We start from the raw sequence: 19165 nt of genomic DNA, 5'->3' as shown, positions 1-19165 counted from the left end.
GGGATCCCCATTAGGAAGTGACCAAGTTTGAAAACCCGTTATGCTCCTGGCAAACATTGTCATCTTGTACATATTTAGCCTGATCAGTCTGGCAGGTTATGAAAGACTAAATGGTGCAAACACATGTGGCAGATGCCGTTCTCATGATAGTTGAGGAGCCTTTGAGCCTCTGTTGGTAGCATGCCAGCTTCATCTTGTATACTGAAGAGCATTATACTTTCAAGCCTTCTACAGCTTGCCCTGAGGGACTGCTGCTGAAGTGGTAATAAAATTCAGAATGAGCCTCAGAAAGTCAACTTGTTGGTTTGGCTTCAAATGGGTTTTTTCATTATTAAACTTCCCTTTAGCAGCCATATGTAGATCTGCTTTCTCAGAAACACCATGTGCCCCTTCAGAAAGGTGATTCTAACTGAAAAGATAAACAGATAAAAACACCGAGCCAGCAGAGAAAGTGAATTGTTTCTGTGAAGCGCATCTGTAAATTGCCTTTAGTGGTTACATTTCTTCAGGTGAAGGGAAGTAAAGGGAATCTGGGAGTAAATGTTGTTCACTGGTAGCTCCTTTTGGCAGCTTATCTAGAAAATACAGACAAGACATTCTCCATTTCCCATAAAGGGCATTTTATTTGCATCAAGTATTGCGAACTGGGTGACACATCGCAGGTTTTGAGCTCCAAATCTGTGAATATTGACCAGAACAGTTAAAAACGCAGTTATGGACTGAGTTGGTAACAGTAGCAGTAATGTGTAGCATCCCTGAAACATTTTATAAACATCACTTAACATCTCAGTGAGGTAGGTGAACAACTTAACCAAGGTAAGGCAGTTGGAAGATGTGCCTCAATCAAGGGATGAAATCCTCTTATCAGGGTTAGAATTAAAATTAAGATGCCAGCTTGAAAACAAAATGTTTGGCCAGTGGAACATGGCTTTTAGCAGGGCACATCAGTAAAAACAGAGAATCTTTAATTATCTTAATGTGTTCTTGTATAACACCCCCCTTTTCCCTGCTTTGCTATCTAATATCAGCATTGAGTTAAAGGTTTGTGTTGGGTGGGGGTTTTCTTCTGAAATTGAAGTTTTTTTTAAATATTTACGGGATATCCTGTTCTTCTCTAGCTTTCTGCACATGCTGTAGGTATATAATCACTTAAAGATAGTTAAAGCTGAGCTGATCTTTTCTAACATCTCATATCCAAATGAATGGGTAGCATCAGTCATGGTAACGTGCTACCAGAGACTCCAAGGCTGGGCAGCACTTACCGTAGCAAGAACACAGTATTTGTAGTAGTGTCAATAAATATTTATACTGTGAAAACATCTATCGGAGAGCGCCCCGCTGTGCTGGACACTGTGCAAATCTAGGAGAGGCAGCCCCAGCCAGCCTGCGATACAAAGAGAAACGCAGATGAAGGGGCACAGTGGGAAGGGGGAAGAGAGCTTATGATGGGATGAGTATGTAAAAAAAACCCAGCAAAGTTCTGCCAGGTGCACAAAGTGTCACTAATTGTGCAGGGTGTTAGTGAGAGCTGAAGTTTCATTCAAAGAGTGGGAGAGGGGAAATCCTCCCATTTGACATTAATGAAAAAAAAATCTTCTGCAAAAAGGAAATTGCATGTTAGTTTTCTGTAGACAGGTATGTCAGAATTATTAAACTTGTGTAGTGCCTTTTAAGTTGCTTTGTCCAGGTGTTCATTTAAAGACCATACAACTGAATCAAGTGATAGTGTACGTGTATTCCTGACAGCGGCACCAAGCATGCTGCTGCCATTCTAAAGACGAGAACGTTGGTCGCAGCCACGCAAATGCACCCATCTTAAAACTTCCTGGGTGCCCCTGTACCCTTGCTGACATCTGTTCAGTCATTACTGGGATGAACGCGGTGCGTCTCCTGACTCCAGTTAGCATTAGCAAGAATTACACACAGAGCATCTCACTGAAGCCATAAAAATTATTTTCCATTATAGAGGAAGGAGAAATAAATCACAGCTTTGTAATCTAGCTGCCTCCAGTTATATTTACAGCCTTGAGGTTCTACATCGAGTCATGTCCTCTCCATCTTTTTACTCCTTTTTCACAGAAGAATGCTGTCATGACTGCTGTCACTGAAAGAAAAAGTTACAAGAGCTTCCTCCTAGAATAGGTTCCATTTAGCTTCAAGCGTACTAGTGCAAAGAACATATTGCAACACTGTGGTGGCCTGTTTTTCTGGCCTTTATTAATCCAGAAACCTTAATGATGAACAACATTTGTGTCATTGTCTACACAAATTTAATTTGTTTATGCAGCAGTTCAGTTAATCCTGCAATCTGCTTTTCTCAAATGAGGACAGATAATGGAGACACCGTTCTTTACAGGTCTTCAGGCTTTTAAATTCTGATAAAATCAGGATTCTTCACTGGGTCTTGCCACAGCTCTGAATTAAGCCACTTTAAATGTAATTACTGAAGCTGGCTGTACATCAGGAACATCCATTAAAAGAATTGATTGACCATGCTGTTACGGGAGGCATTTTATGAACAAATGATCATGATGGGTCCAGAACTGTAATTTATAAAGGCAAAAAAGCAGGTAAATACTTTATTAGTGGTTAATGAGAGGTTCACAAGATAACTAAATTTCTTCTTTTTTAACCAGCTACTTCAGGGAACCTTGGTCCATGGCCATCTATCACGATCGGTTTATTGATCTCAAGAAGGAACTGCGCCAAATCCTGATGTCGGAACAGGTAAGAAAAATGACTGGCAAGTGCATTTTATTATTTAGGTAATTTGTTAGTGTTGTTCACTTTGTTTTTTTCTCCCATCTTTCTTCTAAAGCTTTATGTTTCTGTTTAGCTATTTCCTCTGGGAAACCTGAGCAGATCCTACACCTCACGGGGGAGGGGGTGGGGTCACCAAGTACAGCGTATTGTTCAGCTTCATTATTTGGGCATATTTTCAAATTTGCCAGTAGAACTTTAAGTTGCTTTGTTTCCCTTCACAGCATTTTTGCATTATACTTGCGGTTTAGTATAACTACCCAGCAGAATCTGGAGGCTTATTTGTTCAGTTACCCCATTTTTTTATTAATGTTTCCTAAGACGAATACACTACAGGCCATCCTAAACCTGTCTCAGCTCGGCCTGTGAGAAGTAGATTTTTCAACATCTACCCACAGGGAATGGCTTTTGTAGCCGAGAGAGTGAAAGCAACTGGCTTTTTCAGTGACAAGTGAATTTCCTGAATAAGGATGAAATTAAAATGTTGGCTAATGCTGTTTACAGCTTTGGCCTTAGTACTGTAAATGGAGGCATAAAGTCGCAGCAGCCTGTAACTTTGCCTGCTCAAAATCCAAAGCCTGCTGCACTCCACGAAAAGAACTGCTAACTGCAGATTTCCAACAACCCCAAGAACTGCCTCCCCCACCCCCAATGAATTTCTGGCTGATCTCAAACATAATTCGCAGGCTGGATCTTGATCCTCCCAACCCACTCCTTGGGACCAATTCACCCTTTCTCTCCTCACGCTGCTTTTGCTTTTATTTAATGCAGTGGAATTCCGTGCGACGGCAGTATTTTTTAAGTATCCGCTCACAGAGTTTTTAACTGTGCAGAAAACAAGCAGAATCAACTGTAAATGGAGGCAGGGTGACAAAAGGAAGGGATGTTGCGTAGACTGTAGCCCACCCATTTCCATGGCCCAAACTGGTGTGCTGTCATATGTCACAGCTGTAGCCCCACAAACGCTCGACCCCTGCCTCCTCCCAGAAGGGCTGGATGCAATTTTCCTCCTATTGTCATGTTAGAGAAAGTGCCTCAGTGCAGTTTTATTTTAGATTCTCTTGGAAGACATCTAAAAAAGAACACAAAATGAAATTCGGTGCAGAATGGGAGGCCTGATGAGAAGTGTTTTTCTTGCCATCATTCAACTGCATTTCACAGGCTGTAAGTGTGAACGACTTTAGAGAAAGGGGAATTGGCGTCCTACAAATTAAAGACTCCCTTGCCTTACCCTTTTCTTGTTGCAGTAGTCCTGACACACAAAAATAGTCTCGCTGAATGGTCCGAAAGCACCACTGTGAGTCAGAATTGCTTACGTGAACATAGATGGTGGTATCTGCATCTGAGTGCAAATTTGTCTTTACTTCTTGTATTTTTATCTGGACCTTCTTCACGGTGATTTTAACTGTATTTACTAAATGTCACGTTTATATGTTTTCCTTGGGTGTTCCTTCTAGGCACGTTGCCAAATACATAGTGGGTACCATGAGCTTACGGAATATATCTTAAATGCCTCAGGACTGGCTGTGTTTCTATACGGAGCAAGAGACTACTGTCTTTGCTTCCTGTTGCTCATATTCCAGCTCACTTCAGCATGCAGATAAACTAGTAATGAAATGGAAAAATACACCTTTGAAAGAGATGTTTAAGAACTGTGAGCGTAAATACACAGAAGTCAGACAGTTCTGGTTACAGTTTCCACAGAAACTGGAAATCAGTCCCATGCATTCAGGGACAGTATTTACGGAGACGTTCACTAGTCGTAATACATGCGTGGAAAAGGCAGTTACAGCTGGGACAGGGACTACATTTTTAGCCTGCATATTGAAATTGTCACCCCAACGCTGCACTTGATGTATGCATGACTCTCGCACGGGATGCCCTTGCCTGTCGCTGGAAGCCGAGCGGTGGCGCGGGGAATGTTTACCCTTTCGCAGGATCACAAACATGTGTTTATTTCAGCATGCAGAGCTCCAGCTATGCAAACATGCAGATGGCGGGGCTGGGTTTTTGCACCTACATCAGCTGTTGAAGTATTACAGCAAACTGAGGGCACACATGTGCAGCGCGAGATTTTCTAGAAAAGGCACTTGTCCTCAATAAGAAATAATGGTCTGATTCTCAAATTGCAGCTGGGGTTGCTCTGAGAAGTCGGTGAAAAGCAGCTAGTACGTTAGGCAGCGGGGGGGGCGGTTTCCCCCGGTGAGCGCTAGAAACCTACGGGAGAAGGCCGCGGCCGAGAGCTCGGACATTGCCACCGGTTCCCGCTCGCCTTCGAAGGCGTTGGTTCAGTTCCACGCCAACGTTGCATCCGTGGCCTTTCACGGCACGGGTCATTCTGGGGGGACGAACGACCGAGCGATGCTAGCCACCAGAACCGCCGGCCCCGGCCACCGCACTCTCGGGTGGCGGTGCCGGTGCCAGTTAGACGGGGAGCCCCCGGAGCCGGTGGCCGTGCCCGCCGGCACCCCGCGCCCTGCCTTCCCGGGGTCGGCGGCAGCTGCCGGCCGGGGGGCACCGCCTGCCTGGGCCTGGGGCTCAGCGCCGCCGAAGTGCCCAGCTCCTGGGGCTCTGCCGCGCCCACGCCGCGGGGAGCGCCCCTGGCCGGCTCCGCGCCCTCCCGCTGCCACGCACCTCTCGCCCCCGACGCGTTTTCGCGCCGTTTTCGGTCCCTGCCGCCGCACTCGACGTCTCGGGTGCCCGTCCCCGAGCGAGCGCCCTTCCCGGGGCGCCGCCGGGACGGCCGTCTGACGGCTCTGCCTTGCAGGTGCCCGGGCTGCCCCCCGCCGCCGAGCCGCCCCCGGAGGACCTCGCGGAGCAGAGCCCCTGCCCGCCGCCGCTGCGGGAGCCCGTCCTCCGCTACCTGCGCCGCCACCGCGCCCACCTGCCCATGTACGCCCCGGCCAGGGCCGCCGGCGCCGGACCCCCGCCGACGGCAGGTGAGACGGCAGCGCCGGTTCCGCCGGGCAGCGCCCTCCCGCTCTCGTAAAGCCGCGCCGGGGTGGACGGGGGGGGGGGGGGGGGGGGGCTCGGAGTGCAGCCCCGACGGCGGAGGGGGGGGGGGGGCGGGTGGGGGGGAGGGGGGGGTTGGGCTCTCGGTGTGCAGCCCCCACGGGGGGCGGGAGCGGCGGCGCGTGCCCGGCGGGCCCGCAGCTGTATGCTAATGCACAGCGGGCCGCCCCGCCCCGCCTGTCCCACCGGGCGGGCGGGCGGGGGGGCTGCGCGGGCAGGGCGGCCCCCCCCCCCCACAGCCCCCCTCCCTCCGCAGCCCCCCTCCCTCCGCAGCGCAGCGCGGCCCGGCCCGGCCCGGCCCGGCCCGCCGACGGGGTGCCGGGGAGAGCGGCGGCCCCCGGTGCCGGGCGCTCCCCCCGGCCCCGGGCTCTCCCTGCCCCTTTGTGCCGCCCGCCGGGAGGGTCGCGCAGCTTTATGCTAATGAGGCGCACAAAGGCGGCGAGCGGGGCCGTGCGGGGGGGGCCGGCGGTCGCTCGCGTGCCGCCCGCGTGCCCCGCCGCCCCCCACAAAGGCGCGCGGGACCCGCGGGGGGGGTGGAGGGACACGACGGGGTGGCGCTGCCCGCACGCACCCCTGGGGCCGGCCGGCTGCTCGCAGCGGGGGGCGGCCCCGCTCCCCCCCCCCCCCCCGCCGTGCCACCACCTGCGACGCGCGGAGCAGCGCGGCCCGGCCGCCCCCCCGCCCCCGCGTGCCGCAGCGCGGAGCTCCCCGCGCAAACTCCCGCGTGGGCCGCCGCGCAGCGCCGGGACGCGGGCCGGGCCGGGGCCGCAGACAAAGGGTTAAGGGGGAGAGGGGCCGCGGCCCGGTGCTCGCTACGCCGCGGCTGCACCTGCCGCGGGCCCGCCGCGCTGCCCCCTCGCACGCCCGGGAGCGGGCACTGTTGTCGTGTCCCCCCCCCGGCCCCGCCGCAGACGCCGCTCCGGGCAGCGCCGGGCGCATCCTCGGCATCCCCGTCCGCCGTGCGGGCCGGCGTTGGCTCTTAACGCCCTGCCGTGGCATGCGGGAAAAAGGGGAGCGGGGCTGTCCCCCCGGTGTCAGCTGCTTCGCCTCGCACCCGGCGCGTAGCGCGTCCGACGGAGACCCGAGAGCCGCGCCGCTGCCGCCGTCCCCATCCACGCGGCTCTGCCGGGGAGACAGGCCGAGCCGGTGGGGGCTGCTGCGGGCCCCGATCCCCGCGGCGGGGCGCGGCTCCGCGCCGGCGGCCCGGGCGGCGAGCGCAGCGCGTAACAGGTCACCGCCGGGCGGGGTCTCCCGGGGGCTGCGGCGCTGCCCGCCCCGAGCCGCACCGGCCCGGCCGCAGCCGGCGTCCCCGCCTGTCCAGGCTGGCCGCGGCGCCCCGCGATAGCGCGGGGTTCGTTTCCTTCAGGAAGGTGCGGGGCAGGGCTGGGGGCGCCGGCCGGCGGGCCCGCTCTCGGCTCTCCCGCGCTTGACCAGACCCTTCCTTTAGCACCTGATGCCGGCGGCGGCGAAAACCCACCCGCCGCACCGAGGGGCCGCCCGGGCACCCTCCCGGCCGGCAGCCTCCCCGCCGCCGCCGGCCGCCACAAAAGCGACTTTTCTCCTCCTCCTGCGCCGACTTTCCCTCTCCCCGTGCCGGCGGCGCCCCCCCCCACCCCAGCAGCCTGCCCGCCGAGAGCGGCCGGCCGATCTGCGCTGGGCTTCCCTCGGGCCGGCGGCCGGGCCTCGGCGGCGGGCGGTGCTGCGGCGTGCCGAGCCCGTCCCGGCCGCAAACAACGGCGGGGACAGCTCCGCGGGCGGGGCGCGGGGCTGCCGCCTGTCCCTGCCGCCCGCGCTGCCGGTGCCGGCCCAGGCGGGGGAGGCAGCGCCCGCCGCGGGGCGGCACACAAAGGCCCGCGCGTGCCGGGCCGGGCCGGGCGGCGGCGCGGGGCGGGCGGGAGGCGGGGCCGGGCGTGTGCCGCCGCAGCCGCCGCCGGGGGCCCCGCGCGCGCGGGCGGGCGGGCGGGGGCTCAGGTGCACCCGCTCCGCCCGCCGCCGCCGCCCGCCGCGGCGCCGCTGATTGGCCCGCCCCGCCGCCGCCGGCCCGAACAATGGCCCCGGCCCGCTTAAAGGCGGCGGCGGCCGCGCCGCGGGGAGAGCGAGGAGCGTGCGCCGCGGCCGCCGCCGGCGCGGAGGCGGCGCGAAGATGCCCCGGGGCTTCCTGGTGAAGCGCAGCCGGCGGCCCACCCCCGTCTCGTACCGGGCGCGCTGCTGCCGCGAGGCCGCCGCCGGCCCGCCGCTCCCCGCCGCCGCCGGCGGCGCCCCGCCCGCCCGCCTGCCCCGCCGCCCCGCCGCCGCCGCGGGACTCGCCGCCGCCGGTGCCGTTCGGGACGCCCGATGCCGCCGTGCAGGCGCTGTACAGCCCCACGCGGCCCGTCAGCAGGGACAAGTACCTGGAGCGCGGCTTCAGCCTGGGTTCGCCCGTCTCGGCCGAGTCCTTCCCCGCCCCGGCCGTGCCCGGCACCATGGACCCGCTCCTCTTCGCCCCGGCCGAGCTCAAGCTCTGGGCCGCCGCCGCCGGCCACGCCGAGCCGCCCGCCGGCCACGCCGCCGGCCCCGGCCCCGGCCCCGCTCCCGGCGGAGCCCCCGCGCCGCCGGCCCCGGCCGCGCCGCCCGCCTCGGGCCGCCCGCCGCCCGCCAAGCGCCCGCCGGGCGCCGCCGAGCCCGGCCGGCAGAAGGCCCCGTCGGGCAAGAAGGCGAAGGCGATCCGCAAGCTGACCTTCGAGGACGAGGTGACCACGTCGCCCGTGCTGGGGCTGCGCATCAAGGAGGGCCCGGTGGAGGCGCCGGCCAAGGCGCGGGGCGGCTGCGCCCGGCCGCTGGGCGAGTTCATCTGCCAGCTCTGCAAGGAGGAGTACGGGGACCCCTTCGCGCTGGCGCAGCACCGCTGCTCCCGCATCGTCCGGGTGGAGTACCGCTGCCCCGAGTGCGACAAGGTCTTCTCCTGCCCCGCCAACCTCGCCTCCCACCGCCGCTGGCACAAGCCGCGCCCGCCCGCCGCCAAGGGCGGCCCCGAGGCGGGCAGGGCGCCGGCCGAGGAGCCGCCGAAGGAGGCGGCCGCTGGCGGCGGCAGCGGCAGCGAGCGGGACACGCCGAGCCCCGGCGGCGCCTCGGAGGCGGGCTCCGAGGAGGGGCTCTTCGAGTGCCCCCGCTGCGCCAAGCGGTTCCGCCGGCAGGCCTACCTGCGCAAGCACCTGCTGGGCCACCCGGCCCCCGCCCCGGCTCCGGCTCCGGCCCCTGCCGCCGCCCCGGCCCCGGCCCCGGCCCCGGCCCCGGAGCCCGCCGCCGAGGAGCCGCCCGCCCCGCCGCCCGCCGAGTGCCGGCTCTGCCCCGTCTGCGGGGAGACCTTCCCCAGCAAGAGCAGCCAGGAGCGGCACCTCCGCCTCCTGCACGCCGCCCAGGTCTTCCCCTGCAAGTACTGCCCGGCCACCTTCTACAGCTCGCCCGGCCTCACCCGGCACATCAACAAGTGCCACCCCTCCGAGAACAGGCAGGTCATCCTGCTGCAGGTGCCGCTGCGCCCAGCCTGCTAGAGCCGCCCGTGCCTTCCCGGGGCCCGGCCCCGCTCCCCAGCCGTCCCGCGGGCTGCGCTTTGGACTCGCCACACGATTAGCTTTAATATGGCTTGTGAACTGCTGGAATCTGGCTTTACGTTTACCTTTCCGGGGTCTCTCTCTCTCGCTCTCTCGCTCTCTCGCTCTCTCTTTTTTTATTTGGTTGGTTTTTTTGGTTTTGTTGGGTTTTTGTTCGTTCGTTTCGGTTCTTATAAATGTGAACGGATCAAGCCGCTTGAGGAGAAACGAGAATTCCCTTTAGTATAGCCACAAATGCCTTGACTCTGCTGTTGATGGTCTCCAGAAAATGCTGTAGAAACTGCCTTAACTGTGACATGCCAACTTTCTGTTCTCGTTCGTTTTGCCCTTACTAAGGTAGCTCATGAGTTGACTATCTGTATATGTTGGTTTGAGTAATTATGTTATTTATTCGTTATTTATTTATATTAATTATGAAGATTGATATTATTTGATCGCAAATATTCTAATGCGCTTTCTTTGGTCTCCCCTGCCCGCCATTTCACTGTGCATTTTAGAAGATCTTTTTTTTCTAAAGGGATCTGCTAAAAAGGTTTTAACTTTTATACCTAGAATAACACACGATCTTAACCATTTTATCCTGTGCAACTGACAGCTCTTACTTTTAGATGCAATCTCTTTTTCTACACACATTATTTTCTTAACTGTTAGCTATTTATAGAGTGCTTCGATAGAACTGTTTCAACTGTATAATTATTTACTATTCAAATAAAATATTTTCAAATTCAAGCGTGCCCCTGCTGCTTCCTGCTTCTCCCTGCCGGGCTGGCCCTGGGGGACTCTGGGGGGGAACTGGGGGGCTGCAGCCAGGCTCTGGACTTCAGCTGGCAGGGTGCCCTGCTAGGCGCCAGCCTGCTCTGCACCTTTTGACGAGATTAATTAAAAAGGAATTAAAGGGGGGAGAAGAGCAGGGTGAGGTGTGTCCGGTCCCCGGGGGAAGGTTGCCCCGCTGCGCGGAAGGGTGCACCGGGGCTGCTGCCCCACGCCGCGGGCACTGGCTGCGGGCTGGAGCCTGAGCCCTGCCCCTCGCCTGCGGCCGTCACCGGGCACAGACTGTCCCTGTGCTCTGGGTCTGGCTGCGGGGAAGAGCTGCAGAAGAGCTTGCAGGGACCTTCCCCCGGCAGTGTTGCAGGGGAAACACGCGGAGGGGGAGCACCTCTGAAGGAGAAGTGGAAAACTTGGAGAAATCCTTGCCTGTGAGAGGACGTGCTATTTGCTAGGGTGGCTTTCCCTTGCGCTCGGCACGCTGAGATGCGGGGGTTAAGGGGCTCTGTAGAAAAGCTGCATCCTGCTTTCGCTATGAAGGAAGGCGAAGCTGTTGCATGCCTCTTTTCAAGGCTAGAGCCTGATCACGCCTGGTCCCACTCTGCCCTGTGGTGGGATTTCTGCGGCATCCTTCGACAGCTACAGGGTTTTGGCAAACTGGGCGTGCTGGGGCTCCCGTCCGGAACACGGGAAGACACCAAAGTGTGAAAAAGCCTCACAGGGCAGTGACTGGGGCAGGGGGAAAACAAGGTGCAAAGCGCCCCGGTTCACCCTGCCGGGGGAGAGGCAGCTGCGTCCCATAGCCCGCGGTGGGGCTCAGGTAGGACATGCCTGGTCCTAGGAGCATTTTAAGTGGCAGCAGTTTGGGGTCATCAGCCCTGGTGTGTGCAGGTGCTCCAGGGCTTGTGTCTGCGCGTGGGAATTGCATGGGTTTGGTCAAAAAGGTTTCCAAAAATTGTTTTTGGTTTCCAAAAGTTGCTACAGTATCAGTGTAAGTAAGTGGGGAAGATGTATGCTGGGTCAGTGAAAGCCCTCTCACAGGTGCCGCAGCACAGCCGTACGATCTCTCCCTTTAGCCAGCAGGAGAAGCCACGGAGCCAACCTCGTAGCATGCAGCTCTGCTTGGCAACCCCGAATGCAAATACCTTGTCACCTTCTGGTGTTTTAAGGGTTGAGTCTGGGCTGAGAGGTCTCGGTTGGGGTGCTCTGGCACGCTCCGTCTCAGGGAAGATAATGCCTTTGAGGCTTTTGCTCGCTGGAAGTGGTTTCCAACCTGTTCCTGCCACTTTCACTCACCTAAAGGCTCCTGTCTGAGACGCGGCTGCTTCGCTGTGGGAAAGGCAGGTGGCCTTCTGGAGCTTCCCACAGGGAAGCTTCCCAGGACATGTCTGAATATTTTTTTTGATACAGCAGAACTTCTAGAGAAAGAAAATCTTTCTAGAGCAGGATTTTTTTTTTTTTCTTCCTCTTGTTCAGTCAGGCTAAAAAGCACCAGAGCCAGTATGCTGCTGCTGCCTTGATTCCTAGGAAACCGACTTCGTTCTGTCAGGACTGACTTCAGGTCTAGGCGAAGCTGTGGTTTTAGCTGTAAATTGATACACTGAAAAAGAGAACCTGGCCTCAATAGCCTGAGAGATACAGGCAGCAAAACATGCTTGGCAAGAAGTCTGGTTTTCCTTTTCCCGGCTTCCCTGGCCTCGGAAAGCCCCAGCTACTGGGCTGTCACAACCCGGTGTGTGTCACAGCTGTCTGTGGGCCCGGCAGGCCGGTCTCTCCGCTCATGCGAAGCAGGAGCTCCCCGAGGGGAGTTTGCCAGTGCATGTGGCCATCCTCTCGGGCCGTTGGGCACCGTTTCCAGACCGATGCCCAGCGCATCCTTCGGAGAGGCCAAGAGACTCCATCCACATCTTCACAGCAGTGCCCCTGCCGAAATCTTTGCTCTGAGCCTGTGGCACCAACAGGCCACGGAACAACTGCTTCATATTGGTATCGGTTTCCCAATAGTCAAGTAAATTCATGTGTCTCCTGGTAGGAGTCGGCTAAAAGCTGTTGGGGTCAGAAGAATGTCCCAGGCTTGTAGGGAGCCGTCAGGGTAGCCATCGGCACCCACACATTTGCATCATCCGCTGAGGGGAACATATCTTGCAGTGGGAAGTGCGATTAGCGGAGGCTCGTATTTTGGGGAGTAAGGAGAGGTGAAACTGGAGTACGTTGGAAACTGGGGTCTGTTCACAAACATCCTGTAAAGCAGTGGAATTGCCTTTGGCATCAATGGGCTACAGCAAGAGAGAGACTGCACCCTCCTTTCATCGGCTGCACCGCTGCAGAGCTTTGGAGAAGGTCGTTAACGCGTGTGAGGCACCAACTGCCCCAGGGATTTTACGGGGAGCGCTCAGCATCACCATTTCAGGTCTCCTGCGACTCTGGAAGGGAAGGGCATTGCAGCACCACCACCATGGGTTACAAAGCCACCCACTCACAGCAAGCCTCCTTTGGGCAATATTTTGGGGAGGGATCTGTCCCCACCCCTCACCAACTTGCCCCAGCACGGAGCTGCTCCTCCCCTGCGCTGTCCCACAGCCGATGCGGGACCGCAGCCCGGCTCTCCTCTGCCTCCACCTCCGTGTCCGTGAGACCCGCAAGCCCACTTCTAGGTCGGTGGATATGCCGAGTGTTGAGCAGTGTGGCCGAAACCGGAGCTCGACCAGCACCGCTCGCAGCACCTTCTGGGAATGCAGGTGTTGCCTTTTCGGTGCCATGTTCTCGCCATCCGGCAGCGCAGGCCGGCCAGCGCTGTGCAAACAAAGCCTCCTGCTGTCAGCTAACAAATCAATTTGCTGATGCCTCTCAGTGCATCCAGCAGGAGCAGGTTTGGGCACCACGGAAAACGCTGATCCTACCCCAAATGTGATGCGATTTCCAGTTCTTGGAGGCAGTTGGCGCGCAGGTACAGCGGTCGCTCACTCTCCTTTGCACATGGGCAGAGACGTTTGCCCGGTTTGCAAACCGCTGGAGCCTTCCTCCTCTCTGAGCACACAAAGAACTGAACACATGGTCTGAAACGGATTGTTTGCAAACTGAAAGGAAGCAGGGAGATTAATTACAGGAACCTTCAGGATCCTGAAAAATGCAGCTCGAACACCATCACTGAACCGCGGGCGCAGAGCTAGCAAGTTGCTGGGAAGAGCTTTTCCTGTCGTCGGCGTCAGCGCCAGCGCTGACGCTAGTGGAGGAGCGATGTCTGTGATGCTGCTTCTCGAGTGCGATTTTTTCGGCAATTTTTGCTATCATCAGCACCACGGTCACTCGCAGCCATCAATAGTAGGTGCATCCATCGGCTGCCTCCCTCGGAGGAGTCGCTAGCAAACACAAGTGGGCACAGCCCAAGGTTTTGGAGGCTGGCTGTGCAGGAGGAGGCAGCCTGGCCTCGCCGAGCGGCTTCTGGTTTGTTCCTTGGGTGGGCGGGCGGGAGGAGAAGTCCCAGGGGCTGGGGCAAGCCCAGAAGTGGGCCGGGGACAGGGCTTTTGCTTTGGATTTCAGACCTCTTCCCCATGCCAACCTCTTTACAAAACCCGTGTCGCTTTTTAATGTGCTGGTGGGTGGGAAACCAGCTCACGGAGCCGCAGGCATTGCTGCCCGGCCGTCCCCAGTGGGGCCGTAGGGTGATGCAGGGTGCTGTGGGATGCTGCAGGGTGATGCGGGGTGCCGTGCGTTGGCGGTGCCGACATGCCTCCTGTCCTGTCACCCGCCTGCGAGGGTGCTGGGTCCCGGCGGGTGTTTCGGGCCAGGATGGCTACTGCAGCTGCATGGTACAGCGAGTTACCTGCGGCACCCAGGCATCTCCCCTTGGTGAAGGAGCAGGGTGCCCAGACTACTTGCGTTTTGCACGTTGCATTCGAACATCTCAAATCCTTCCATGCAGATAAAAAGCCTCATTACGGCTTTAAATGGTTTTAATTAAATTTAGTTTACAATCCACGTAACAAAGGTCTGCCTCGTGGAAACACTTGATATGTTAATCAGCGAGATGGACATGCCAAGCGTGGCCTTTCCTTTCACAGAGCTGTCCTGCAGATAAAAGCTCCAGGGCAGGACACCGGCAGGCTTTTTTTTAAAAAAGTCTTATTTAAACTAAGTGGGTGGCTGAAAAGATATGTAGCGTCTAGCAAAGGCACAAACATGCCAGTAATATTCTGGCCCCCAGCTTCTGATTTTGCCTTTCTCATCAGTCCAGGCAGGGAGAGACTGACATCGGGCAGAGCCGAGCGCTGCGGCTGCGGCAGGGTGGTGGCACGGCTGCGTCGACGGCGCCGGCACGGGGAGATGTGGCCCTGCTCCGGCGGAGGGGAACCAGCATGGGGACACTTTCCGGAATACATCCTCCCGTTACGGTAAATTGGACATTATTTTTAACAGCTGTCCACCAGCTGGAGTTAAATCACCTGTTACTTTTGGAAAAGAATCGCTATTTTTAAATAATAATAAAAGCCCCTTGCAGCTTTGAAGGCGAAGGAGCGTAAAGCCCAAGCGGTTCCCTGCCTTGTCTCCTGCACTCCGCATGCCTTACCCCACGGCCTGAGGACTACCGTAGTTTCCGACAAACTTAATTTTTTCAACCTTGTCTCATGCGATGGGGAAGTTGATTTGCAAAAGCGTTTGAAAGCAGAGCAAAGACTCTGCCTGTGCTGCGCCGGGCTGCTGGGACAGTAAGGCCGGCCTCCGGAGGGGGTTTGGGTGGCCGGGCGGCCGCCCTGGCTGCGGTCACAGCCGCGGGGGGGTAAACGACACGATTCCGCTTCAGCTCAGAATGGGCTTTTGTTTATCAGAATAAGGAACCAAGTCATCATTTTCTTTGCTAATTTTACAGGTTTTCATATGTAAATTATATGTATTGCAATTAAGAGTTCAAAGGAAAAAACTGAGGAAAGTGCCGTGCATCTGCATGGGCCGCTGAGCTGGAACGTTTGATTTTATTTTTGTTCTACACACACACGCACACACACTTTATTATGCCTAATAAATTACAATTCTACATAAAACAAATATATAATTTATTTCCCTTTTATATCAGTATATTTTATATAGATTATAAGTATACTTCATAATATGTAGTAGAGTGTATAATATATTACACATCCTATATCAATGTTTATTATATGAGTGAATATATATTATATATTGCCGATTATATAATGCATATTATAATACATTATATACAGTACATAATGTTATATATGCATTATATAGTGTTATCGATACATTATCAATATTCATGTAATGAAATAATATTGTCTTACAGAATTTTTTATGAGCTTTGTAGCCATAATTTGTGTATTATGGAGCACAGAGTATGCATTACATAATGCACTGTTGTGTATGTACATGTATACATACATATGTAGGTATATGTATAGGTGCACATATGTATGCACATATAACATATATATTATACATACAAGTTATGTATAATCTTTAGTATTATATACTGTATTGTACAGTGCATTGATATTCTACGATGTATATTATATATGCATTAGGCAATATATAGTATCATGTATTATATTATATATTCATTATATAATCTATTATATATTATTAATCCATTGCTGAGATTATATAATTATAATTTTCTTATATAAATTTTTAATAAAAGTATACTGCATATATGTTATGCATGCAATATGATAGTTTATACAGTAATGTTATAGTTTATATAGTAATGTGTACATATAGCTAAGGTATATACTAGGTATGTGTGTGTATGTACATATACATATATAATGTATGTGTAATATATAGTATATACGTAACCTATAATCCATATTTTGATAAAATTAATAAATATGTAATGAATATTAATATTATTAAACAAATACTAATGTATGAATAATATACAACACATTACATACTGCATATATAGTATAATGTGCTGTATATTATATAATGTATATCACATTATATACATTATATAATACATAGATCATAGATCATGTATATTATGCTTATGATATCATATTATATACGTGTATATTTAATACCTATAATATATGCTAAATCTAATATACATATGTAGATATACATAATACAAAATATTAGAGAAATAATTAGATCTACTATAGCGTGATATACATCATATATAATGGTTATATAATTATATAGTATAGAACATAATAGATATAGCAATAAGAATACATATAAAAGTGTTAGGCATTCTTATGTATAAGTATAAATTAATTTATGTATTATTTTATTTTATTTTATATTTTTAACCTATGTCTGTCTGTGGACATTTTTCTGCCTGTTGCCAGCAGCTGCCTGGGCTGGTGGTGCTGGGGGTGACTCAAGCCCACGGCCACCTGCCTGCTTGCCCCCACGCCGCGCCGGGCGGGACTCTGCCCGCACGCCCCACGTCCTGCCCGTCCGTCACGGCCGGGTGCTGCGCCCCCCCGGGTCAAGCGGCGCTGGCCGCATCCGTCCCGGCTGGCCGGGCCCTGGCGCACCCACCCAGGCCTGCTCAGGCGTCGCGACACCCCTGCGTGACCAACCGCCCCCCCGGTTTGGGGTGCGGGAGCAGGGCAGGCTCCGGGCTGCGCCAGCTGCCGGGCACGTGCGCCCCAAGGAAGCTGGTCTGGGGAGCGACGTGCGGAGGGAGCTACAGCCGGAGCGCTGCGCCAGGACCGCGGGCAGCCCGGGCACCACGTCTGCCCTGTACCTGTACCTACCTGCTGATGGGGGGGGTGCGTGGGGGGGTACACACCTTTGTGTTATCCATCCCCTGGGGTGCATGGGTGCTATACAGCTCAACTAATGATGCAAATTAAATTGGATGGTACGATTCATGCCCTGTAAATTACCCAGCTTCCTCCAGCGTGACGCAGACATCATAGACCAGCACTGGGGACCCCCTTGGCCACGCAGCCTTCAGCCGGGGCCGCACGGTAGGAGAGGCGGCGGTTTGGCTGCGGCTGAAGCCCTGACCACGTCAGGAGCCGGGGCCGTGCCCGCCAGGCTGGGACCAGGTGCCCACGTCAGCCCCAGGGACACAGAAACGTCCCTCACCCCACCAGTGCTGGACACCGCGTGGCTCCCTGCAGGGACGGCGCCGGCGTGACCCCAAACCCTCCCTGGCTGTCCTGAGCAGCTGGTCCTGCAGAATTTGCTAACCCTTGTCCGGGAAAACGGCCGGTTCCTTGCTGCTCACAAAGCTCAACACGAGTGTGGCCGGTGCTGGGCCTGGGAGAAGGAGCCTCCTGACGAAAGCTGGGTTCCTAATGCTTAGTTAGTGTGTAAAGTTGTTTCTGCAAATGGAGACATTCAGGGCTTTATCTGGAGCCATTTGGATTAATTCTCCATTTCTGACGAAAGCAATTTAAGCCAGAACTTTCTTGTCTCTTTTCAGCAAAGGAACAGACATTTCCAAGTGTCTTTTCCCACTGCCAAATAATCCCCTCGCATTCCCACTGGCATAAGTGGGCGGTAATGCATAAGCACCCCTGACATAATTATGACTGAGAGCACAGACCCCCATCATTTTCTTAAGTAATGTCTCCACAGAGTAGAAAATCACCATTAGAAACATATTGGTTTTAATGTTCATGCAAATCGCTCGGCAATAAGGCATTACACGGCTTAGAAAGGGAAGCCTCGTCGTCATGCATTTCTTGCAAAAACTGTATATAGATAATGTCTTCTGGGGTTTCATAATGGTCTGCAATTATTACCAGCACACTGCTGCGAGCCCCTTTCAGCGGTGGCCGCAGCTCGTGCCGTTGTCGCGCAGGCTCCGCAGCTCCCGCCTGGCCGCCGAGGACGCTCGGCAGGGTCAGGGCACCGGCAGTGCTCTCCGGAGGGGCTTCCACGCTCGGCCGAAGGGCTGGTGCTCTGAAAATAGTCATCAAATACATGTGCTCTTGCCGCCCAAGTGTTCTAATGAAGGCTCCCGAGCGTGAGCTGCAGAAGCACCTCTGACAGCAGCGCTGCTGGTGTTCAATAGCAAGGGACGGGACAAAAAAAGAAAAAATTGGAAAAAAAAAAAGAACACTCTGTAGCCAACGGATGAGAAAGGAGAGCTGGTTTTTGGCCAGCAGTACCTGCGCCTAGCAGAGGTGTACCCTGTAAGCACGTGCGTGGGGCTGAGCTTCCCGTGAAGGACAAGCCTGGTGGAGTGTGAACGGCCCCGGCCCACTCGGTCAGCGCTGCTTGCTGCAGGAACGTGCCTATGACAGGTAGGCTGAAACACTCAAAAATCTTTTCCTGCATCTTTTAGGTGGCCTGCCCTTATGAACGGTGACAAAAGTACAGAACCTTTAATAAGAACACAATTCTGCAACCAACTTTTATTCTTTAGAAGAAGGGGTGAAAATCCTCTTATTTTGCCCCGACGCCGTTCCTTAGCCATACAAAAGCCATTTTCAGTAGTAGCTTGGCAGAATTCAGCCCAACAAAACCATTCATTCTTTCCCTTTTAGCCCACAGTTGGTGGCAGTGTGCCCTGGCGAGGGCAACACCATCCCTGTTACCCTGTGCAGCGGGAAGGGCTGGGGCCAGCAGGAGGCACCTGCCCTCCGGGGGCGGCTGGGAGCCGGGGCGTTGCAAATGGCATAGCTGAGGCTCCAGGGCCCCCCCCCAAATGAAGAATACGGTCAGGCGAATGCGAGGTGTGAATCAGTAAGGTGCCCTCGTTTCAGTCGTGGTGTGGCGTTAATGCTTAAGATTTCGCCAAACGGCACTTAAGTCTGGAAGCGGCGTTGCTGGTTGCGCACCCGGCAGCTGTTGTCTGCGGCCACGGTCCTCAGCGCAGCGCGCGCTGTGGGACGGCAAAACCCGCACCGGTGACACCGCATCACCGCTTCGCGTACGCCGGCTTTAACGCGAACGTCCCCGCTGCATTTGAACCAGATCTACAAAGCCATGACGCTTGCGACAGCTTGAATCTCGCCCAGCGGCTCCGGCTGCTTGGGCCCAGGCACCGCCAGCCAGAGCCGGCACACGGCCAGGAGCCGGCTGGGAGCAGCCGCCGGCATCACCGGACGGTCGGA

At 55.3% G+C, this 19165-nt stretch overlaps 2 protein-coding genes across 8 annotated transcripts in view; both read left to right on the top strand.

Moving 5' to 3' along the window:
• CFAP61 (cilia and flagella associated protein 61) overlaps positions 1–19136 on the top strand; it is a 127553-nt gene extending 108417 nt beyond the window's left edge. For 4 of the 7 annotated variants that reach the window (XM_030021859.2, XM_030021860.1, XM_030021858.1 and 1 more), the window contains 2 exons: positions 2637–2727; positions 5528–6016. In XM_030021859.2, the coding sequence (XP_029877719.1) occupies positions 2637–2727; positions 5528–5749 (313 nt within the window). In that variant the 3' untranslated portion in view covers positions 5750–6016. Of the gene's footprint in view, positions 1–2636; positions 2728–5527; positions 6017–14356; positions 15264–19025 lie in introns of those variants that run through there. The other 3 variants (XR_003924531.1, XR_003924530.1, XM_030021861.1) reach the window with 3 other exon arrangements.
• Positions 7821–10091, top strand: INSM1 (INSM transcriptional repressor 1). The gene is given in 3 exon segments (XM_030021876.1): positions 7821–7872; positions 7875–8035; positions 8037–10091. Coding segments are annotated over 3 exon segments (1479 nt in total). The 3' UTR covers positions 9303–10091.
• Positions 19137–19165: the final 29 nt, after the last annotated feature.

The sequence above is a fragment of the Aquila chrysaetos genome, chromosome 8, assembly GCF_900496995.4.
Source record: "Aquila chrysaetos chrysaetos chromosome 8, bAquChr1.4, whole genome shotgun sequence".
NCBI lineage: Eukaryota > Metazoa > Chordata > Aves > Accipitriformes > Accipitridae > Aquila > Aquila chrysaetos.
This window is presented reverse-complemented; position numbering and strand designations above follow the sequence as displayed.